The 24,822-nt window shown below is 46.5% G+C and overlaps 2 protein-coding genes and 1 long non-coding RNA gene across 3 annotated transcripts in view; 2 read left to right on the forward strand and 1 right to left on the reverse strand.

Annotated features, from left to right (window-relative positions):
* The first annotated feature begins 1,494 nt into the window (after window positions 1-1,494).
* The window catches only part of LOC146205249 (organic cation transporter protein-like), a 79,383-nt gene continuing 56,055 nt past the window's right edge, over window positions 1,495-24,822 (forward strand). Inside the window, exons 1-9 of the mRNA XM_084582939.1 lie at window positions 1,495-1,751; window positions 11,567-11,970; window positions 12,305-12,408; window positions 14,124-14,278; window positions 15,419-15,587; window positions 15,841-15,967; window positions 16,952-17,282; window positions 21,515-21,696; window positions 22,505-22,677. Of these exons, the coding sequence (XP_084439065.1) occupies window positions 11,569-11,970; window positions 12,305-12,408; window positions 14,124-14,278; window positions 15,419-15,587; window positions 15,841-15,967; window positions 16,952-17,282; window positions 21,515-21,696; window positions 22,505-22,677 (1,643 nt within the window). The 5' untranslated portion in view covers window positions 1,495-1,751; window positions 11,567-11,568. The remainder of the gene's footprint in view (window positions 1,752-11,566; window positions 11,971-12,304; window positions 12,409-14,123; window positions 14,279-15,418; window positions 15,588-15,840; window positions 15,968-16,951; window positions 17,283-21,514; window positions 21,697-22,504; window positions 22,678-24,822) is intronic.
* LOC146205250 (uncharacterized) lies at window positions 7,858-12,902 on the reverse strand. The gene is made up of 3 exons (XR_014701574.1): window positions 12,698-12,902; window positions 9,375-9,476; window positions 7,858-8,559 (listed from the first exon to the last, which is right to left on the reverse strand). It is a non-coding gene; the product is annotated as an uncharacterized LOC146205250 (long non-coding RNA).
* Window positions 22,541-24,822, forward strand: part of LOC146205251 (organic cation transporter protein-like) — a 199,655-nt gene continuing 197,373 nt past the window's right edge. The window contains exon 1 of the mRNA XM_084582482.1: window positions 22,541-22,677. The gene's annotated coding sequence lies outside the window, so the exon portion shown is untranslated. The remainder of the gene's footprint in view (window positions 22,678-24,822) is intronic.

Genomic DNA, 24,822 nt, shown 5'->3' on the forward strand with positions numbered 1-24,822 from the left:
AAATCGCGCTACTGGACTCTGGAAATTTCAATTTCAAAGTAGCAGCAGCTAACACGAGGCCTGTGATCTGAAAAGAAGGAAGTCGCTAGATTAGTACGCCTACATAGTATAAAGCGAACTTTATCCAGTGGTAGGCACAGAAACCGACTGACTGTCAACAGTCGTTACTATAATGGCTGCCACCATGGTTGCATCTTCCTGCTGCAGCCACTGCATGTTGTGATGCCATGGTAGTGCGACCAAGTTTTCTTGCTGCGGGCGCGGAGAGGGCAGCCGAAGTAACGGGATGGTGAGGGACCGTTTTGGCGTTAGTATTACGGTTATTTAACTCTTGAGAGTGGATGCGCTTGCTGATGATCAGCGAAGTCCCTCTGTCGACCGCTTGTATCTCACCGCACCCCTCCTCTAGTGACCGGACTCGCTTTTATACCCACGAGGCTGTCCCGGCATGCTCCCGGCCACAGGTCGTATAGGGACATAGCGAAGCTCTGGGGATTGTACCAGACGCTTCGCAGCAGCAGGGCTCTCGACTGGAGGTTGACTCATAGGTGATGCTGCAGAGGACAGCACACGTCCGGGAGCGTTGACGATGCTCGTATACATGCATGGGCAGCCAGATGAGCGCGCTGTGTCGGCGCATGGCTTCAATAGGCGGCCAGCAAGGGGAACTTTCTCGGTAAAACTTCGGGCACAAGAGTGCACCTTCATGGGTATGCAGCCGTCGCTTAATTATTAACTTGCTTAAGGGAACCGCGGTTATTCTCACCTTAAATATTTTGTCGTGATTTAGCTCTGGTTAACCCTAATTGAATTGCGAAAGCAATAGCGGAAGCTTCTTTAGCCTGCTACATTATCCCCCATCATGCCCTATCGGTGTAAGGTGCTACATTATTGGGGACACTTAAGCTCATCCTTTAAGAGTATGACGCGAGAGCGTAAGCTACCAGGGACGTGCCTCCGTGTCGTAGGGGTAACGAGAATGCAAACGGTTCTAGCAGGCTGATTCTGATATCACCCTCCCATATGAAAGGAGCGGCCCGAGTTGGCAGCTCCTTCCTGTGGCATAGGGATAACGCGAATTCAAATGTCATGACAGGCTGATTTTTTTTTTTTTTTATGAGGAGACCGTAGCTACGCCTCTTCATGGCGTAGCTGCGGCCACCCGATGTCTCGCTTTGGATTTCGTAGTATTTCTTTCGCAATAAAACAGAAGCTGCCCTGATTTTCATTCTCTCCGGATACTTCAAAGGGCCCAAAGAGAGAGACTACTAGAAACCGAGCGCACGCGTTGTAAAGGCTCCCAACCACACGCGGAGTATTTCTCGCCGCACTACAGCTGTCACTGAGCTTTTTCGGAAAAACACTCATGAATCGGATTCGCCGAGTACGGAGACACGCAACGTGAGCGATGAGCGACGCGGGAGCTGAACTTGCCAACAATGGAAACGCGCTTCGCGGCATGCAGCTACTATACCGTCATATGCTTCGAAGTGCTTTAACGCTTGAAAGTCCTCGCCCTGCTCTGGATGACCGATGAATCGCGCCCGAACTGTTCGGCACCCTACCAAGCGCTTGTGGCCCGCTGCGTGGAACAGTCAGGATATATTGTAACGTCACGAGCAGTGGGTCGCGCGGCTTCCCCACTGCGTTCTGCGCGGGCTCTCGTCGCGGGTGCCAGCGGAGCTATAGCTAGAAGAACCCGCAGCAGCCTGCAGAGCGTAGGCAAAGGAGCGCAGTGCGAAGACTGCACGGTAAGTGCCTTGTCACTGGTTAGATTTAAGCTTTTAAAAACACGAGGTGTTGAAGGTTGGAACACGAAGTGAAATTATTAAGGCACCTCTATTTTTTTAAAGGTAGCGACAGGTCTTGATCCAGCCGCCCCTCCCTCCGATAGGCCGGTTGGCTGCACGTGACCTCTTCGCCGCCAAGCTCCGCCCAAAGGGTCCAGCGGTGCTCGCTGCGCCGCTGAAATGCACGGCGGTCTGCGCTTGCCAGCGTGGTATTGGCCGATTAGTTAAGCAAAAAGTACTTCACATGCCTCTATTGCATTTTTAGGAGCGTATATGCAGTACTTAATGTTTAAGCGGACGCAAGACTTACATCTCTGAACTCAAATCTTGAAGCGTGCGTGAGACATGCGGCTGCGCCGGGCTGCTGAGCTTTCGGCTGCCGGAACCGTGCGGAAGACGCAAAAAAGTCATTTTACATTCTTCGCGGTGACAATAATAGCAACAGAAGGAAGCTATGGCCTCATGACATCGGGCGTAAGATTTTTATGGCCACGGAAAACATCCGACTATGCGAAGGGATTTCTGTCTGCTTAAAAAGCCGTTCGCTTGCCCGGGATAGCCTTTGTTTGGGCATATGCTATTTCATGAGCAAAATATCAAGAACGTTATGACTATGTAGTCATTACTTGTACTGCGGATGTCTAGTGAAATGTCACTACCGTTTCGAGCCCCCTTACTTTCCCGAACAGATCAGGACTGCAATATTACGCGTGGAATCAATGCTGTCAAAATGCTCAGAATGAAAACCCAATGCTTGATTATGCTTATTACGAAAATTTAGTCCGTACAATTGATCAGTTAATGGATATAAATGAAAAATGAAACATTGGAAAAGGAGGACGGTGCAAATGTGTCAAAATGATCGAAATGGAAAGTCAATTTTTGCCAATGCTAAATATCGGCGTATAAAATTAAAAAATTAAAACGAAAATTTGTACCATAAAAAGTGTAAAAACAACCGTGTGCGTGAAACGCTATTGAGTCATTGTTTTAACGGAGGAGTCTCGCAGCGTTGCACCTAATGCAAACAAGTTCCGCTGAACGCGCACAGGGACTCGTCAAGTTTCAAGAGGCGACATCCAAGTTTACTGGTGATATTATTGCCTGACAGGTTATAAGAAAACCAAAACAAATAAAGAATAGAAAAGTCAGAAAACATTATCCGTGAGCTTTGTATCGCATCATACCTTATATTTTTTTTGCATTTGTTGGAAGATATACATGCGTTGGTAATGCACAGCTGCAGAGAAACTGACTTTTTCTCCAAAATAAAACTATCGGAATACTGTGTAAACGAAATAAACTCGAGCCAAGAAAAGTGTGTAAAACGGAGTATATCCGAACGGTTACAAGCGCAATGACGCACTTATTTCATCAGAGCGCTGTGCGCAACGACGTTCTCAAAGGTTGCAGAAAGCTCGGTCTACTTATTTTTTATTAAGGAAACGAGCCCAATAAGCTTACTAAAATATCGTTTCTACTTCAAGTTCGCTACTAATTTCAAAGCATAATTAATGAATAGTTTCCTAGCCGCTGTACTGAGGAGAATGGTTCAGAAGAATGAGCTGACTCTAACGCACGCGTTTTTTTTTTTTTTTTTTACGTTTATGCTGCACACGCATATTTAAGTTATTATTCCTGTCTTTTGAAGTTTCCTGAACAGCAGAGGACACAAATCTGTTGAATTCACCGGTTTATGTGCGCACCAAGTGCGGCTTCATGAGTACGCGGTATACGCTCGAAAGAGGTCCACGCGTCGTCTGCTAGCGCTGCCCCTGGACCCCTCGAGAGGGCGCTCGTGTAGTTGTCGCTACCTTTAGAAAAATAGAGGAGCCTTAGAAATTATGACTCAACAGTGCCCCCTACAGACCTTTTCACGACCCTCGGAGAAACCGGTTTGACTGGGCTGTGAAGCAGGCCTGGGGGGAGAATCCTCAGCACTTTCCTGTTATGAGCACAGCCCAGTCTCCAATATGGCAGCTCCCTTTGGCCATTTTTGAAAAGGACTTTTGTCTTCTAAAAGGAAGGCAAAACGTTAAATTACAGTGCCATATTCCGCAAGCTGGGCTGACATTGTGTAAGCCAATTTTCAAACCCAGTCTTAGTCAAAACTCTCCAAAAGTTATTCGTTTCAGCCGGATAATGAAGACATGACGGCACCATTAAATATAAAAATACCCTGAAATTCTAGAGAATGATTTCTCATCGCGCCAAAGAAGCTTAACGCTTGACGTGCACTTTCAATGCTCCGATAGATGGAGCATTCAAGGGACCTTCATTCCACTAGAAGAGAACGCTGTCCATGGCCTGAAGACTTTTGGTGAAGGGTGTACCTACTACCTGGACTGCTAACTTGCTTGTCGCAAATTTATTTATTTATTTATTTACAAATACTGCTATCCCATGACTGTGCGACATTGCAGGAGTGGGTACAAAAAAATGTTCACTTAAAACAGAACAAAAAGCACATAATAGCAAATAATCGCGAGTGGGTTCAATAATTCCGACATAAAGTACAAGACAACATTGTAAGATCAAATGATCAGGCAGTTCTTGCACAAACTGATCCCCAGGCAGTTGACGTAACGAGCTATTTAAATTATTCCACAGTTCAACTGTAAAGGGAAAGAAAGAAAACTTAAAGCAACCCAAAAACGGAATAAACGGCGAGATGTTAAGAGGGTTTGTACGGCGAGTGACACGCGCGGAAGAAGTAGTGAAGGAAACGGGGGCGTCAACGTAAATTTGTTTGTTAATGATCTTGCGAAGGAGAATAATGCGTTCATACATGCGTCTGTTTTGAAGTGTGCCAAGTGATAGATCGTGAGCGTAAGAAGAGGGTGAGAAGTGCCAGTCATACCTCTGATATATCAATCTTCTCGCTTTTTTTTTTTTTCTGACGTTTTCAAGCTTAGCGACATCTTAAGCAAAGTTCGACGACCATACTACCGAAGCATATTCAAGGACAGGCCTTATTAAGCATTTGTACGCTGTCAACTTGCAGTTTTGGGTTGCATCTTTTAATGTACGTTTTAAGAGTCCAAGTTTCTTGAGTGCTTTGGAGCATGTTAGACTCTACGTGTCCGTACCACTTCATATTAGAACAAAAAGTTACACCGAGATGTTTAAATTCTTTTACGCGTCTTAATGGATGTTTATCGTTAGCATATGAAAAACGAGGAGGAGTTTTCTTAATAATGAAAGTCATGGACACGGTTTTGTAAAAATTTATCCTCATTTGCCAAGTATTGCTCCAATCACAGAATGAAGAAAACATTTTGTTAAGAGTTTGCTGGTCACGTGCGCTATTGACATTTGAATAAGAAAGCTCGTAGCCTGTCCCACCTATTCCAGGGTGCTTCCCCCTTTGTGGAATCAGCCAACGTGCTTGTGCACATCATCGCCATTAATTGACACGCGATCGTGCAGTATGAAACGAATTTCATGCTGTTCTTTTGAAACTTAAAACACGTCAGTCCATTTCAGACGTTTTTACTCGATACTGCGATATGATACCGGTCATTAAGGCTGAATCGTTTCCTTATAATGAAGGGAACTGCGCATCGAAAAAGTGTCACATGTGCGCTTACGAAAACGAGCTTTTTTTTTTTTTTTTTTTTTTGACGATTACAAATTTGTGTTTAGAAAAATGTGCTTGTGCGTTCTGTGCAGGGGGGTTGTACAGCAAGGTGGGTGTCGTGTACAAGCTCAATGATTAGACGGTTAATTAGCTACAAGTAACTAATCAACTTCTTATTTTGATTTTATGGAGTATATCGCGAAATTGAAACCGGTCAGCATCAAATGTTAGTCCGCCTTTTTAAATTTGCTTCATCGACAACGTGGCTCGAAATATCAAGCGTCAAAAATACACTATCTCAAGGCTCGCTGAGTTGGCCTTGCATAGTTATAAAACAATGTCGATTGTATTTTTATGCCTAAAACAGACATAATTTATGCATTTAGTGATGTAGAAGCAGTTAAGATAATTGTGGTAACAACAGCACGCGCAGCACGACATATTTTATAAATTTGTAACGCGTGAAAACCGACTCAACGAGCTTTCAGATGCGTACATTTGACATCCGATATTTCAAGCCACAATGCCGAATAAGAACATTTAAAGAGAGGACTCACATTTTAAGTTGACGGCCTTCAATTTCTTTACATAACATAGCCTCTTAGAATCAAAAATAGAAAGTTGATTAGCTAATTAATCGTCAAATCATTGTTCTCTACATATGAGTAATGTCCGCCTTGCTGCACAGTCCAACTGCATATATAGACCGCACCACCATATCTGTCAAAATCTACCAGTGTGAAAAAAAAAAAAGAAACAGTGAACAGTGTTAGGCTTTCATGGTTAAAGCAATAATAAAAAAATAAAATGCGCAATACGTTGCGACACAAATGCCGTTTGCCGTTACTCACGAGAAATGCTCGAATGACCTGTAGTTTCCTCTTGATTTGATCCCGTGAGAGAGACTAGCGCTATGGTCCCGGCCTTCATGGAATAAAATTATGGGGAAGACTGGAGCTCCGCCTTTGAGGGGACACGATAGCTAGCCGACCACACAACATACAAAGTCCCGCTTTAACCAAGCCGTACGACCGTGCCTGCGTAGAAGCTTATTATAGGTGTAGTGTACCTGACTCCTAGGGAACTGAAAGGTTGATTCCTTATTCCACCTTCCCACCTTGCATGAGCAACCCAGCTCTTTCTGATATCACGTGATCTAATTAAGTCGCACAATAAATCATCGTAGAATCAGTGCTCGGCCATGCCTACTACCACCTGCCAGTGCCACGCCCGTGATTTAACACAGACGTGGCGCTGGCAGGTGGTAGTAGGTATGGCCGAGGGGTAGTAGAGGTGATAGTAACGGGACCTTCAACGCCATGGCGTTAAAAATGTGATGGGCGTGCGGCCCTGCAGCAACAAATCTCCGCATTGCTCAGGAAGTAGGCGCCTCTCGGTTCGTGAGGAATCAGCAAGATAGGCGCGCGTCGAAAACCTGGAATCATAGGAACGAGGCGACATTCTCGGCGCAAACGCCATTGCACCAACAGGTGCAGAATAATTGGTGGACGCAGTAAGAAATGGGCCCAGTGCCCTTCCTGACAAGCTTGCGCTGAACTTTTGCCAGTGTTGTGTCACCGCGGAGCACAAAGGTGAAAATATCTGCAGACGCGCAAAGGGCCTGTAGTAAAACGATAAAAGCTCACACCCGGCCACGGTGCACCCAGCATATCTTGGTGCCGCTACGGCGCACATCGGTTTGCAGGCTGCGAAATGCGGACACGAACTGTGTTTTAGAGATTCCGTTCTGTGAGTGCGGCCCGCTAAGGTAAGCGCGCCCTTTCGCATTTCCCGCGTAAAGCGTATACAAAATACCTCCTCTTATATATATATATATATATATATATATATATATATATATATATATATATATATATATATATATATATATATATATATATATATATATATATATTTCTGGTAGCGCCATTATGCTTTGGTTCTATTTTTTACCTACCTTCTTCTGTCTCACTCGGATTTTTTTATAGCTCAGTTCAGGCAAGTATTTTCTCTTTCTCGTTGTCTTTGAGCATGGCGTAATGAGGTCTACTGATGAAAACATTGGATCATGCGTCAGCCGTGCCGCCACTTTCTAAGTTGTAACTTGCACCCATTTTTTAAGGTCACCGAAAATCTGGCGTCGGCGCCGGCGTCGGTGTTGACGTTGTTTGGCTTGGTTTGGTTTGTAGGTCATAACGTCCCAAAGCGACCCAAGAGACACCGTTGTGGAGGACTCTGAAAATTTCGACCACTGGGGTTCTTTAATGTGCGTGAGCTTTGAAAATTCACAAGCATGGAGCTGGCAGGCGGTATAGCTGGCAGCTGACATGGCCGCGGACTGACGTTTACGCCAGTCAGTCCGCTCCCGCAGTTGGCAGCTCCTGTCATATGGCAGGGTGATATCGGAATTAGCCTGCCAGGACCCTTGCATTCATGTTACCTCTAGGCCACGCCGGCACGTTTATGCGGCTTGGTTAAAGCGGGGCTTTATATATGGGCTGGCAGCCTACGCTATCGCGTTATTCCTTAGAGGCGGAACTTGTGTTACATATAATTTTGTTCTCTCAGAAAAAAAGGTGGTGTTTATTTATTTATTTATTATTATTATTATTATTTTCTTTTCTTTACCGGTGAGACTGCATACATTTCGCGTCTGAGCAGTAAATGCTGGTGCGACCCGCTCTTTTAATTCGACCCAATACTTTTTGCTGCTATGCAAAAAATGCAGCTTGATTGCTACGAGGGGAGATCAAAAAGTTTTGCAACTCGGGTGTAACCAGACTTCTGCCATTGATTTCTTTGTACCATTTGTTCAAGTCATTTTTCGAACCAAGTGCCTTAATGCCAAGCCTTTCGGGTTCACGTTTCATTGATCTATCAGCAGCGAGGTAAAAATGGCGTCCTCTCGCGAGTTTCAGCTTGAGCACTGGAGCCTGATGAAGTTTTTGTCGAAAGAAGTAAGTTCCCCCAGCGAAATTCACCGTATAGAATGGTGAATGTGTATGGCAGCGAATATACTTCGTATGTTACAGTAACTCGTTGATTCAAAGAATTTAAACGCGGCCACGTGGACGTGCAAGGCGGCCCGTTTCCAGAATGAATCAGCACTTGAACCGATTTTTTATTGCGATAGCAATACTGCGCCAGGTTTCGGCCCATCACGTCGTCCCGGGAAGGGCCACATTTGACCTTGAACAGACAAGAAGAAAAAGAAGAACTCTCGGTCACCCGCAGCTAATGCTTTCGCTCCACATTCGGTTCAGCAGCATTGAACCCTTCTCATTTATATGTGGGCTAGTAGCTTACGCTCTGGCGTCATACTCTTAAAGGATGAGCTTAAGTGTCCCCAATAATGTAGCACTTTAGACTGACAGGGCGTGACCAAAAGAGGCTTCCGCCGTTGCTATCGCAATTCAATTATAGGGTTAACCAGAGTTAAACCACAACTAATTTTTTTACTCTCTTCTGAGAGCCTTCTCATGAAGAGTCGCTGAATTTGTGTATGAAGTTGTCACCTAATTTAACATTTTGTACGGGAGTGGTTTCAGAATCGTCTATTACATCTCTGGTACTTTGAAGGTCTCGGCCCGGTGGGCGCCACGAATAGGTCGACACCACCATGTGCCTTTGTCAAGGGAGCTTCTGTACCTCTATTCATTCAAGCAATCCAGAATATGTTTTCAACCGCCTTGTGACTGGAGACAGGACGTAATCCTACGAGTGGACTGCGAAGCAAAACAGGGGCATATACGGAAAAATCATTCGGAATTCTCGTCTCCGATAAAACTGAAGCCCGAGCTATAGGGAAGAAATTGTTAGGGACAGTTTTTTATTTCTTTTTTTTTTTTTTTTGGGGGGGGGGGGGGGGGGCGCGAAGGAGATATTACTTATTGAGTATCTGTATTAAGCAACATTCTCCGATGATTGCAGTAGGCATTCTGGAGAAAAGTCGAGAATTTGTGACAAGAGGCGTTCTTGTAGTCTATGACAATGCCCCGACTCACAAGTCTCTTGTTGCCGAGGCTGCCATTCGGGAGCGTGACTTCAAAGAGCTGAGCCCCCCACACTTTATCCCCGCTCTGGGCCCTAGTGACCTTCTTCCAAACCTGAAGAAACACATAAAAAGAAGAAGCTTAATTCTTACACGTGAACTCGCTACAACCTCTACATGGGAGTTGCACGATAACCAGGAAGCTTTTTTAGGTGTCAAAATTCTTTCAGGAAAATGGAAGTACATTAGTGTTATGGAAGATTATGTTGCAGCATAATCTTAGTGGATATAGTGAATAGTGCAAAATGTTCCGCTGGAAACCATGTTTACAAATGGTTCAGTTAATTGGAAAAGTATTTTGAATATAGAAGCGTGCATAATACATCTTCGCGACATTTTACAGCATAATACCTGTATAAAAACACTTCAAGACTATATAACACAAGCACTTCTCATATCTCATCACTCAGCTGATATCAGCTGATTGCCAGCGTTTACGTTTATATATCTCCATAAAGAGTGTCCTCAGGTCGGCTAGTGGTAATCTGCTGCTTGGCAAACTTATTAAAATGAATGGTGAGACTTTTTATTCATTCTGAATGCGATGGAGACAAGTTAATTTCTGCTGTGTTATGTTATTTGAAAGCAGCAGTAAATGCCAGAACACCAAAATAAGTTCACGTAGTAGTTGTATACATAACCCTTCCACTCAATGCCTTCTCATCTGTACATTTATGCGACGTGCATTACATTGATAATGATGCAATATATACTTAATCTGGGCCCAAAGGAGTAAATCTCAGCTTTGTCTAACAACCACCCAGAATTGATCAATTTTGTTTGAACTGCTACTGTTCTTGTTCAGAACGGTGGATAAATGCGTGAAAAAAAAAAAAAAAAGTAGGCTTAGGTCAGCGGGGTAGAATCAGTTCAGTTTAATTCCCCAAGATTATCATAAGTTTCCTGAAAATATATGACTGACGAAAAATGAGTGGGTGTGAGCGGTTTCATTTAAAAAATTAGGAGGACGCGCTTGAGCTTTGCCTTAAGAGTAGACGCGATAGCGCTTTTGACGCAACCTTTTCATTCTGCAAATTTTTTATTTTTTTTTGTTGAAATTAATTGAAATGAAAAAAAAAATATTATTATTATTGTAGCATCTCTATACAACACCAACACACCTTAAGTCACACATACGATAACGCGTTCAGCAGGTTCGTCCCTAGCACATTTGGTACCAACGACCCTTCGTGGCCTATATGCGTTTCATGCCCACAATAGCGACAAGTGTGTTTCATTGAATTGCTTCTATTTTCTTAAAACCTTCCATTAAAGGAACCTCCTCTTCAGTTTTGACTTGATTTGGACCCTTCGCAATTCGTTGGCTTTATTTGAAACTTCTCGAATCATTTCCGACAGCCGCAGAACGTCGACGACGCCAGGTTTTCAGTAGAACTAGTTCATTAGGTATCGTGTAATAGATGGCTTTATGTGCACTTGAAATCACTCTGATGCGATCGATGAACGTGGTCCCACTGATGGGTGCAGCGCGCCTCTGATGTGTGAGATGTTCGCAAATAGCTCGTGGGCATTCCTGTATTCATCACATAGTTTATACATGGCACATGCATTTTTGACTGACAAATGATTTTGACTACTCATATCTTCATATAAAGCGCAATGCAATACAGCCCGGGAGTTCAGTTTAAGTGAATGAGGTTTGGGACGAATCAATTGAGACTTTTATAAGTGGTACAGCTCAAATACGTAAAGGTGCACTTGTTAACAAAGTTTTCATGATACCGCCGGCCAAAACTGATGTCTGGACATTCTTGCTACTTCCAATGTATGTAGTACACTTATTGTACCTCCAGGCAAACATCCTGAAACGCTATTTGCAAATAATATATGTTTTATACGTTTGTGCTATTCTTCACCAAAATGACTATCCATGTGATGTCCTGCAGATATCACTGTTGGACATAGACATTTGGATCATGCTCGCACTTTTAACGAATGTTGGCGATTGGCTGGGTTGGTTAGCTGTCGTAATTATGAAGAGCTAACTTGAACACGAGGGACAGCATGAATGGAATGGATACACTGGGCAAAGCGCTTGTGTTCATGAGTGGTCGGTGTGGCTAACTTGGTGCTCCCACCTCGCGTCGTTTCTCCTGCACGTGGGCCCACTCGGCGGCGTGCCAGTCATGGACCTGGACGAGCTGCTGCCAGAGATAGGGGCCTTCGGGCCGTACCAGAAGTGGATCTACTTCCTCCTTTGCATCCCGGCCACGCTACCCGCGGTGTTTACGCTCTTCAGTAGCATCTTCGTGTCGGCCACGCCGCGTCACCGGTGCCGGGTGCCCGAGCTGGAGGCCCTGTACGATGCCTTCTCGCCCGCCGAGCTCGCCGAGTTCAGCATCCCGCGGCGAGCTGGCGGCGGCGAGTGGGAGAGCTGTCGTATGTACGACCTCAACTACACTGCAGTGGTACTGCGCGTGCGCGATGAAGGCTTGTTACCGCGCCCCGACAAGTCATGGCCGACCAGGGATTGTAACCAGGGGTGGGTCTACGACACTACCTACTACGATGACACGCTAGTGACTCAGGTAATGAACAGTCCGAACGCCTATGTACGCCGAGCGATTGTCTGCTCTGCCGGCTCTGCGACGAATAAGATGCGGTGTTTTGCCGATTTTCAATTGAAGCATATTTGCCGGGCGATTGCTGAATGCGTTTATCAGTTCTAATTAGCTGAGATCAACAGATTTTTAAACTGGTGACCTTAAAACACACCTTATACCGTAGAGTTGTCAATAATAACCGTCACAGCAAATATATCCGATAGACGCACCTAGTTTCGCTGTAGACACTTCGAAGTGGCGACAGTGTACATGCTGCGATTTTGACAGAGCTTCGGGTGGCCTTCTTCGACGTGCACAGATGGACGTTGTATGCGACGACGCGTGGAAGGTGTCCATGGCTCAATGCTCCTTCTACATTGGTAGCGTGGCTGGCAACCTGCTCTTCGGCTACATCGGGGACAGGCAAGTGGTCCCGTGCATATAGGCAAGTACCGATCGAGACGGTAGTATACGTACTTATTAAGGCTGAGACTTAAGCTGTATACAGTTTGGGCCTCGATCATGTTTAGGAACCAGCGCCGCACAGTTACAGTCGAACACCAATACAGAAGGGCACATGGGGAACACGAGCAAGTTAGTTCGAAGGGCACACGTAATACATGATAAGGAGAGCGACTACAAATGTCGCGGCAGCCGCCTTCAACTAATAATGTTCACTGTCCATAAGAAAAAAACAAAGAAAATTGATTACCTTATTGTGATCCTTACGTTATGTAATGGCTGCCGTACGTAAGATTACTTTGGTAAAAAGGAAATTCTAAACGGTCATTTCCATCCTGCTGAATCCCTCCTGTAGAGCAGGAATTTAAGAAATCCAGGCTCAGTACACTTTGAAGTGGTCGGCTCTTCTGCTTTTAAGGCTTACTTTAGACTTGAAACAGAAGAAAATGAAGAGCCAAAATGGTGATCTAAACCGAACAAACGCGTATACCACGTCCTGAAATATAGCTGCAATTTAACAGCCCTCACTGAGAAATGGAAACTCGCAACCTTTGGCCTATGCAAACTAAATGTCAGCTGAAGCAACCCACCTGAAAGAAGGTATGGAGCCTATCTAAATTAATTTCACGTTTAGAGATGGAAATATGCGCACCGCGATCCAAAAGAACCAGCTCTCTGAATCCGTAAGGTTTATTTTTCTTTTTTTGCCGTTTAACATAGCGACACAAGACATATAAAAAGGAAACAAACGAAATTAGCGCTGACGCTTTACAAAGCATTTCTTTAAAAGTCAGCACTTATGAATTGTTTACGTCGCTTGTTCTTTCCCAATGTATATTTATTTTTTCCCTGGGCATTTTTTTCCCAATGTAATTTGCATTGAAACTGATTGATAGAAGTTGCGCCTTAATTGCGCATTGCATCGAAACTGCGAGTAACATATACACTCTAGACCCCCCCCCCCCCTTCCCCCCTTCCGTACACATCCCGCCTTAGTTGCGCTGTAATTAAGGGGTAATATGCAGATAGCCGTCGATAAATTAGCTTTTTCCTGCAACGAGGCCATCACGCGTAGAAACAAATTCCCTAACCCACTTCCTCCTAAACCTGCAAAGCACCCGTCGTGTGTAATTATACTCACCATCTAACACGTGCATTTACAGTACAAAAACAAGCGCCACCGGCAACCTTCGCCTCTGTACATTCCTTAATTTTGACCACCTGCAAATCATTCGGTTTCCATGAGACTTAGGAGCACGCCCCGGGGTTCCCTTTTCTGGTTGGCACAGTGGCTTCGGCGTTAGCCTGCGAGCCCAAAGCCATGGGACCGAAACCCAGCCACGGCGGCCAAGGAGACAAAACAAAAAAAGCCTCCCTGTGGAAATGTTATCTGAGTGTGGTGTAAAAATCGCGAGCGGTGGAAATTAATATGCATTCGTTCTTGTATATATCGTCATTCAAATTCCACGCATTGACGCATATACATCTGCAGTTTCGCTACTTCTAGGGACTCTAGTTTCGCGAAGCTAAGCCACACATACGATACATACCACGCTATGCTTTCTTGCTGGAAACTCGCGGTATGATTGTTCCTGCCGTCAAAAGCAACCGGTTGCCCCCCAGCATTCGAACCGCGGACGCTTGACCGCAATGTCGCGCGTCTGTCACGCATGCAGATGGGGTCGCAAGAAGTCCTTCCTTCTTACGATCGTGGTGAACGTGGTAGGAGGGATCGGAGCCGCCTTCCCGGACACCTACGAGGCTTACATCGCATGGAGAGGCATCATCGGCATGGTCTACCCGGCCATATTTCAGACGCCGTTCATCATGAGTGAGAGCAGCGTCCAACTTTTCATCTTTTGGTTGCAGCGAAGCTTCCATTGTTTTGATAACAACCACCCAGTCGAACATGCACACTATGAATGCCTTTCTTACGTTCTCGAGGGCTGTCATTGGGATCCTGATGCCCATGCGTGCCGAACAGCCGTCACTATACATGTCTTTGAGAGAGTGCAAAAGCAGGAAGCGCTGTTTAATATAAGTATACCGACACTTGTAAAAACAACCTATGTTCTACTGCATTGTCTGCACAACGAGAGCGGTAATAGTAGAGGGCCAGCTAGCGTTCTTCTGCCGCGGACGTAAGGCCACTCACGCCTCCTACGCACAGTGCCCTCTTAAATGGAATCAGCATGATTAGACTGCACCACAAGTAAGCATGACGTGAAGCGGCCTTCTGTTTTTGTGCGACGTCCCATGTACATACAGCCGGCATGCCTATCGCGCTCAACCCTTGTGAGATTCAATTAAAATTATTTCCCTTTGAGCGATCGGATTACTTGAATGCAAGAAACAATACGCGGTTCAAAGAACTTTGCGAAAATGCGAATTCGCGCGAAGAGATATTCCGAATTTTTACGGGCCACACCACAGGGTTCTACGCCTATAGAGACAAATCAGCGATTTCGCGTTTTGCGTGCTGACAAGACGTATGTATAGGCTTTAAGAAAAAGGGTAAAAAAAAAAAAGAAAACAGGTGATGGCTGGACGGGCTATGAAACTTTAATCACCGGTTTCATTACGAAATATCGCAAAAATCGCTGTTTTGAGTGGACTAGAGAAGTAAGGTTCCAGATAGCAGTTTCATTGTGCTCTACATGTCCTGCAATGTTACCCATATTATAGGTTTTGTTTTGTGACCGCATCTATCGGCAACTGTCCGTCCAAAGTGGTCACTCTATAAAGTTTGCAGCATTGTGCAAGAGAGGTCTCGGGGGCCTTTCTCAAGTGCGGGGATATTTGCGAATTCTAACAGCGCTCCGCCAGCTCGCATAAAGCTCTACGAGTTTAGCGAGCTTGAGTCTCGATCTGCTAGCTTTGCAGAACTTACGAGAGCATGTGTTTGCGAGTGGCGTTCGGCTACACTCGAAAGTTTCGTGCTCTGACGCAGCGTCGTCCCTTTGCGGCGCAGGCATGGAGATCATGAGCCCCGAGAAGCGAACCTTCGCCGGCATGTTCGTCTGTGCCGTGTACGGCGTGGCACTCATGTCACTGGCCGGCGTGGCTTACCTGCTGCGCTCCTGGTTCGCCATCTCGCTGGCCACCTCACTGCCCTTCGTGGCGCTACTGGCCCTCTGGTGGTGCGGGTTCCCCTTCACTTGCACGTGCTTGCCTAACGTTCTGTCGCACATAGGGCTGCTCAATTCCTTTCACTCTTCCCTTGCGTTACAATGTAGTACACCGCTGGATGCAAGGCCGGAGGGACATACTTAAAGGAAGAAGACTATAGATTTACGCCGTTCTGTAGAGACACTTTGAAATGCGCGATAGCGAAATATTTACTCGATTCGTGCTCGTGTCGAGGTAAACGTGGGCTAACTTTGACGCTAACAGGCTCGTTCCAGAATCCCCGCGATGGCTGCTCAGCCAAAATAAACTCACCGAGGCCGAGATTATTGTCCAGAAGATTGCCAAGAGGAATGGAAAGACGATACCCCCAAATTTCCTGAAGACTTTTATGGTGAGTGATGCAGATGACCATCTGCATCTACAAGATTTTACATGCGCCTAACACGCCACTGTACAATGACGATAATACACTATGTTGCCGTCTGATAAAAGAAAAACATATACAGACATTGCCAAAAGCAAACAGCCTCAGGTTTTTGCTTCTCAGTTTTGTATAGTGGGGCTTTTCTGGCATCTGTGGGAAGTCATCACTTCCTGGCAGGAGGTTTCATCTCGCTTTCAGTAGATTTATAACGCTGGAGGTGTTAAAGACCCAGAAATAAGTACAATGCGGCGATTTCAACCGGCTGATCCGGAGTAGATTTTGTCGCTCCCTAAAACCAAATAGCGTGTTTCAATAGATTTGTATTCTGAACCTGAGTCCTGATTGAACCGCGACGGTGTCTCCAGACGTCTTGCTCCTCAGCGAAATCGGAGCGCCGGATCGCCGACTGTAATTTATCATTAGCTTTTTTTACAATGGGTGTACCTATCCGACGGCAACATGCCTGATAAGAAACAAAAAAGAAAGCGATTTCCGAAGGTTGACCGCCATAATTTATTCGAAGGCTTACAAGAACATGTTTGTATTCAGTCCTCACATCCTCTTTAACTTTTTTCTTCGCGGTTACATGTACAGCATAGATAATTTTTTTCTTCCATAGTGGTAGAACTTCACAGTTTTCTCCAAGGTCTAATCATATCTACTGAAGCTGAGAAAGATTTTAAAGTGGCAATTCTTAATGGAATCAATCCCTTATCCATTCAGTTTTAGGTCACGCCCACATTGCACTGCAGTTGCAGTTGAAAAATGCATTAGTCCTCCCAGGATGTAAGCCTATAATATTAACACGCGCTGACGCAATCATGCAAGCAATAGGTATACGGTTATATGCGAAAAGGAAGCGGGTACGCCCCTGGCGAATAAACTTGTGCCCCCGTGGCGTCCGGCCGCGGTGTATGTGATGACACTGTGGATTTCCTCACTCACGCACAGGAACAAAAGCAGAGCCTGGCGTGCACAGAGATGGCAGTCGATGGAGGGCTATCCCTCCGAGGCCTTGTGCAGTACCCGAACCTCCTCAAGAAAGTGGTGGTGGTGAGCTTCGGTTGGACGGCCAACACCATGGTGTACAACGGCCTGTCATTCGCCGTCTCGTCTATGGGCATCAGCGACTACGTGTCCTTCACCATTAGCGGCGCCGCCGAAGTGCCGGGCGTCTGCCTGGCCTGGTACTTCATGGACAGGCACGGCAGGAGACCCGTGATGGTCTTCAGCATGTTGCTTGGGGGCATCGCGTGCATCGCCACCGTCTTCTCTCCATCAGGCAAGCGTGCCGACGCTATGCTCCGACCACGACGGCTATATAAATGGCTTATCTAGGAAGACCGTAGTGTGACTCAGCAGGTTATCGCGCTGGGCACGCCTCAAAGCGGTCATGATATCAGCATCCAGTTTATCGGTATCACGACAATGCGTATCGCAGTCAGCAGCCCCGTACAAACCTCGTCTTCTTTACTATCTCAAATGGTGTACGCCAGCTTTCCGGGGTAGAGTCCTGAATCCGTGTACCACAAAATCCTTCTCGGCCATGGTGCAAGATATATAGGTGGGGACACAGCGAGCCGCGCCGGTGTCATCTGAGCCCTACGAGATGGCAGTTCGCTTAGCGGCTCGTGGCGTAGTGGGAGGCAATGCTTTTCTATGAGGAATACGCGCTTTTTAAGGGCCGTTTTCTTGCACAATGTGGCCGATGATGAGAGGAAAATATTTTTACCGCGTTGTTTTTGTATAGAACCATTAATAACCACACTTTTGTGTGCATCAGTGACACCGAGCGTGATTAAATAAGGGCGTAGGGGGCGAACAATTTTTCGCGCGTAATTTCAACTTGCTGCACGAATAAGCGGCGGAACCTTGCCGACAATTCATTAACCATCGCTTGTTTCGTTTTTCTTTTCAGTTTGCCTCTTTGGTTCGTGCGTCAGTGTGCCCGCTCAACTATTCCCCCTCTCTACGCGCAGTCGTTTGATCCCTAGTTCGCTCGTTACTTTGTTTACTCCTTAGGTTTTCTAACTGGGTTCTGTACGTAGGGACCAAACGCAGTGCCTAGTTTATTGAAACCTATTTTAGAGCACTAACTTTACCTGACTATTCGGAGTAGGCCAAGATGCTGTACGCCGACGGCCTGTTATTTTGCCGGAAGAGCCGGCGATGACAATCCACCCGGTGAACTTTGCAGCGTGCCAACTCGCTTCGTCATTACCTGCACTCTACAACCCTGATAGGATGTGTAAAGGGGTAATAGCGGGCGCAATTGTTTACTCGTTTTGGGGATGGTGCTGTCGTTCGTGCTTGTCGGGGTCGTGCAAATATTAATGGCTGTCGGGTTTGAGGCAGCATTTGTCACGGCAGCATTTGTTCCTGTTTTCGTGCACGTAACTCGTCCGCACTTTTGTTCGCTTGATTATCCCATTCGTCCACTCAGTCTTTCGCACGTTAGTGATTTGTGCGATATAAGAAGTGGTACGGGGCGCTGTTTTATTTCCTTTATTAAGTAGTTAAGAATGCCCTATGAATTTTATTTTATATTTTTGTCCGGTTCGCCTCATCGAACGCAGGATTCGCTTTCCCTGCCCTATTTACGCAACCTAAAGTGAGTGAGTTGAGTGAAAGTGAGCGCCTTCAATTGAACAACAATGACAATGGTTGAGTGATGTGCTGTGCATAAACTGTGACTTCAACCTTTTCTTCGCTACTTTGTCAGGATATAAATTTCGGTAATAGACAAGCTAATAAATAATTCTGGACTTCGCGTCTGCACTGATGCAAAAATGGGTACGGCTTAAGAATAGTGCTACGGTGATGTTTTTGCCAATGACAAAGAAACAATTCAGGCCACACGAACGGAACGGCTTTTGCGGGACAAAGCATCGTGCGATATCAGCTGGTTGCTATCGGAACGGCGCCGTTATGTTTTTTTTTTTTTTTCTTGTGGCGAAGATTCACCGCTATATCGACGCTGGCGCTGCGATCAGCGACCCGGTTCGGAGGAGCGTACGCTGGTACTTTATCTGGTCACTTGCGTCCAGTGCCTCGCCCATGCTGTGTCCTCACCTAAATATTCCTAGCCCGTGCTTTTCGGTTCTAAGAGTAAAATAAATAAATAATTGAAGGGACACTTAGGGACAAATTTTGAAACGCTCCTTACCTGAGTGAGGACGACTTAAGATAGGCTCGCCTTCCCTAGTCAATTTTTTAACACGCCTTACTGAGGAGCACTTAATGATGCCTCTCTTGAAGCGCCCTTTTTCCTAGGTAGGCACTGTGCTACCTCCATGCTCCCTTTCGTCGCTCCTTCACCGGCACGCACGCTTCCATGCACAACAATTCGCTTTGCGCTTGCGCAGTAGGGCGTCTCTGCCGGCTCGGGTGACGCCCACTGCTAGTAGAAAAGCGCGCAGAGCGAAAATTCGGTGCTACTCCTGCAGGTGGTGGTGGTAACAACTTTTATTGCCACAAAATGCAAGGGATGATTAGTTCGGGCTGGGGTGAGTTCAGGGTGCCCTCCAGTCGGGGGCGATCTCTTGACCTCGAGTGATGCAAAGCCCCTCCGTTTTAAACAGTTGCATACTGCCAGGTCAGCCATGTTTCTCTGTCAAACCAAGTACGTACAGATTTGAAACAAAACGTGTCAGATCAAAAACGAGAGCCCATAGGAGCGTAACCCGAAATAATTACAGAGTCATAAAGGTGTACTTGCCTTTTTTTACAATTTGAACAATTATACTTCAAATATTGAGCGCATATTCTCGATACCAAACGCATACAAGCGGCTCCTCGTCACTCTGAATGCCTCCTTAGCCAAGTAGCCGCTAAGGATGGTTCAAAAATTTTACGCCTCTCTTAAACGTCTCATTGAGTTTATGAAGCATGGAGTCGGGCTCCTCGCGGAAGTTAAGGAACTAGCGTAAGCCAACGAGCGTTCTAAACTTCACATTTACGAAGCGACCGCTCCCGTTGCGGATCATCGTTTACGTGTGCATGTACTTGCTATCGTATACCTATCACTAATCTTTTCATTTTTGCCTCTTACATCCCACACATTATATGAAGGACCACCCGACGCAAATATAAAGTCCTGCTTTAACCAAGCCGTATGAGCGTGCCTACGTGACCTATAGGGGCAGCATGTCTATAATAACTCCGGGTCCAAGGGTCCTGGAAGGCTGGATTCCCATCTCACCCTCCCATCTCAAAGACGAAGCCCTAGTAGGCAGCGCCTAACCAACTCAACCATGTCACGTGGTCTCGTGACGACACACAGCCGACGACTGGTCAGTGCACGGCCATGTCGCAGGCCGACTATCATGAAAGGTGCCCCGGATCGCCGATCGTAATACGTCATTATAGCCTTTTTTTTTCTTATATCCATGTGGTACCTATAATAAGGACTGCTAGTCATTTCTCACATATAATTTTGCCTCTGTGTGGAGCTAGCGAAAGTGGAATAAAAATACAACTTCCTTTTCTTGCGTCTCTCCCTTAGCGTTTAACGGCTCATATATAAAGGAACTGAATGATGTGATGGGGGATTAGTACCTCCCTCATGGACGGCTCCGGATTATTAACTTCGACCTCCTGGGATTCTTTACCAGACTCTGCGCGATCTCAGTGCAAGTTGAAGAACATTAAGGAGCGTCTTTTGTTCGGAATGCACTTGACGTCTCTCTCTACATCTCTGGATCTCAAAGGGAGAAGGGATGCACATGCGAGAAAAAGGATGGGGTGGGGACGTAACGTGCTTTCTGCGTAATTTTTGCTTTCTTTCTGGAGCACATGCAAGAATATTATGCGTATAATTCTAAACCAGCTTCTCCCTTTCTTTTTTACTTCTACACCAACCACGAATGTCCATGTGAGGTACAGTTCTAGAGCGAATATGTCCCGTTATCAACCAAACTCGGATTGTTCCGGTGCGTGGAAGGATGGTCACGTAAAATCAGGAAGAGGTCAGAAACATTCGTATTAATGCTAAATTTCTCAGGGAGTTTCCTGTAATCCTGATTGATTTGGCGACGCCAGGAATTGAACTCAGAACCTTCCGATTGCGAGACGGGCGCGCCACCGACAGGTAATGACAGCGCGTTGGTCCAAGCTGCGTGAATGTGCGGTACATTCAGCAGTAGTCGCAGTGATAGCGAAGTCATGTGGTAGTGATGTTGTGACCATATGCTCCTTTCCTTGCCATCGTCCAGAACGGTGCGTTGAAACGACACTAGTCGAAATTTTTTAATTAGCGACGCAGTATGATTCAGAATAGGCCACAGCTGCGTTCGCGTTCACAACACTCAAGCAGTCTTAAGTGCCCTCCGCAACATTTGCTGGATGCACACATCATATTCACGTCTGCACAATTATAATTGCTGCTTTATTTGCAGATAATTCATTTCGTCCCTTCGCCATTTTTCTTTATTTTTGTAACGTGCTCAGTTCCAGCTGCTTGGCTGTTAGTAAATAACCTAAAATAAAACCCTTGCATGTTTGCTCTCAGCGCAGATAGTGCGTGGCCCCCTGTGGTGCTGTGCAGCCTGGGAAAAATGAGCATCACGGCCTCCTTCGCCACGATATACGTGTACAGCGCCGAACTGTTCCCTACTGTGCTAAGGACTTCCGCCATGGGTATTGCCGCCATGACAGCGAGCATCAGTCTCATCATCACGCCTCATATACTCTACCTGGTGCGAGCCTTGTACGAAAACTTATATACGAAAAAAACACACAAAAAGCAACAGCCAATTTCATGCAATAGCTCATCCTCCAGTCCGTTCGTCCGTGCAGCGAGTGTGTGGCGCCTGCCTTATACTTGTTTATGCCAACGCATTGTATATACTGTTATCCGCGTAACGGCTCAGTTTATGCGCACGTTATTATCTCCTTCAAATTCCGTTGCTTTCGCCGTTTGCCCAATTAGAGTAGCTAAAATTGCATATGAAGCAATTTAATCGCCAACACTGAAAATGAAGCTGTCTCGATCAATCCGATGGATTGTCCGTTCACTTTTCTGCCCCTTCTTTTGGTGTGGTACAGAAAGGCACTTATTGCCAAAAGAAGACGGCTTCTCTGTAATTCGTTGTGGGAGTGCGTGTATGCGAAAATGGAGCGAACAAACTTGACCGACTGTTCGAATGCCACCACCACTATAGGGAAACTGCACTACTAGAAAATGCTGCTGTTAGCCGCTTGGTTCGCGATAAACGACTGAGCATATTCATCATTGTTATAGATACGCGTGTGACAGATAACGTCCTTCGCCAAGCGCTTTCGATGTAGCCCAGTTAACTGACACATGCTATGCAAAGCTTCGACAGAGTGTGCAGTCTGATCCCCGTAAGCCCATGCAGATGACGTGAAAATGCCCTAAAAAGCCGCCTCAGAAGTGTTTGGTCTTCTCGCTAAGATATGTGTTACGGCGCGGCGATCGACACAGCAAACTTCATTGCAGGTTGCCTATACACTCCCGTAAATTCTTATCGTGCGGTCTCGCAGGGTCAGCTCTACGGCGTCGTCATCCCGAGCGCTATTTTCGGTGCCTTATCGGTGGCAGGAGGCGTTGCTGTCCTCCTGCTGCCGGAAACGATGAAAGCACGCCTGCCAGAAACGCTCAGCGAAGGAGAGGCTTTCGGGAAGGACGTCCGATTATGCAGCTGCACTGGAAGAAGGTACGTTGCGTGATGGTATATCGTTCCTTCGTCATGACAGCCTGCAAGCATTCCAGTAAAATACGATGCCGAACCAAGCTGGAATTATCGCGTCGAGTCAGAACCGATATATGGTAAAAACACGTATGTTTTCAAAAAGTGCGTGACGCTGCATGTACGGGTGGAATGTCTTTGATAAAACTGTACAAGAGCTAATAAGCGCGCGCGTGCCAACACATAACGCACCGAGCGATGGGAAGTAACGGTTCATTTGTCCTGCAACTCCGAAAGGAGACTTTGCTGTGTGACATGAGCGATTGGCGGAAGCTATCATGATGGAATTGCATCGGTATTCATTAGTGCATTCCATCAGTGGGTCCACCGCATTTCTGCTGGAAGCAGACTCCAAACACTCCCTAAAAGAATATATATGCGACAAAAATGTGTTATTGGGCAATAACGTAGACGTGAGCACGAGGAACGCACTGTAGGCATAGCGTGTGCATTCTAGACGCAAGGTTTTCATTCATCAATCAATCCTCATTTATTGAGCTAGAGAACTGGCTTTGAGGAGACGAGCCGTAAGATATATACGTATCTATGAGGTCGCATAAATACTTCCTTCGCCGTTTTACAGCCACATTGTCATACGAAACGGGGGCATGCCAAAAATGACACTGAAGCCATGAGTTCCCCTTCGCATTCCGGCGCATCACCACTGTTGGGACTTGGTTAGCGACGTCATCGGCTCCTCCGGTATACCTCCGGTGTTGGTGCCGTGCTCGAAGAAGCGAGAGGCTCAGTTGAGAGGAGAGGAGAAAGAGACTTTATACAAGAGGTTACATGTTCCAGGTTCACAGTGAGAGAGAGCTCGCATACGATGGAGCTCGGTATATCTACCGAAAAAGTTCCCCAGGTCCCCACACAGAGTCCCTAGGAACGCACGTCACATCACGTAACTGTGGGAGAGAGTCCAGAGGAACGCCCACGGTCAAAGGGCAGCTTGACGCGGGTTAAAATTTATGACCGCGGCGGAAGCGGCCGCTCCTTGGAGGTGGTATCCGAAACCCTTGGAAAGGGCTGCGCCGCCGGCTCCGTCCGCTCCGCTTCACGGCAAATGGCCCCGGAGTCGCGTCTCGGCCGCGGCGCGAAGTGACGAAAACCGAGCAGTTAGACAGCACCGCGTAAACGCAGTTCTTGTAAGATCGGCGCCAACTGCTCTGTGTGTTTCTCTTTTTGGGCGGAGAAGGCGCAGACAGTCATAAATTCCCGATACACGTCGAAACAAGGACCGAAGAGAATGCGTGGCACAGGAAGTCGTTCACTGTGGCCTCTTCGAAAGGCACTTGGCCAGATGTCCCTTTGAAGCCGCCGTCCGGACGCAACAGCACCCCCGCCGCCAGACACTGCATCAGGAGGTCGCGCAGTTTGGCGCTGCTCGGCTGACTTGATGCGTTGACTCGAAGGCTCGAACGAGTGGTCGGCTCCGCTTTTCTCCGAATCTCTGGTTCTCTCTGCTGCATGGTGTCCTCCTCTCAGCACTCAGCGGCACCCGTCGCTTGGAACTTGTGTACGCCTGGCGCGCTCAGCAAGACTGCCTTTGCCAAACACACCCAGCACAGTAAGCACCCCGTGAAAACCACTCGAAACGCCAGATCTTCAAGAAAACAATCGTTTCTGCTAATATGCTATAAAAAAAAAACGAACCAGAGTGCCCGACAAGTGTAAAAGCCCAAAGAAGACCTCCCGCAAGGGCGCCTTTACACCACGACGCCATCTGATTATGCAATTCGACTAAATGAATGTCTAAAATGCTAGAGCATATCAGGCAGGCGAAGGGGACAGCTCACTGTACTAGGAGCGTTGTATTATTCCCTTCTATATCTAGCTGTTTCGATTTAAGGTGACTTTGATGCCCCCGAGGTTTCGCACACCCTTTGACAACCTGCACACATTCCCCAGTGCGCATTAAACATAGTGGCGCTGCATTAAACTCAAAGTGCGCTTATTCGACTGCATGCGGTACATACCATTCTGAAATCATAAACGTCTATGAATACAATGCATTCGGTTACACAGATGCATAACAAGGTAGGAAAGGGGTTGAATTGATTTCAGAATGCTCGACTGAGACCGTCAGCGTTGGTATGCAGCTTTCCTTTCTTG

Source organism: Amblyomma maculatum, chromosome 1 (genome assembly GCF_055883805.1).
Source record: "Amblyomma maculatum isolate TAMU_Amacu chromosome 1, ASM5588380v1, whole genome shotgun sequence".
NCBI lineage: Eukaryota > Metazoa > Arthropoda > Arachnida > Ixodida > Ixodidae > Amblyomma > Amblyomma maculatum.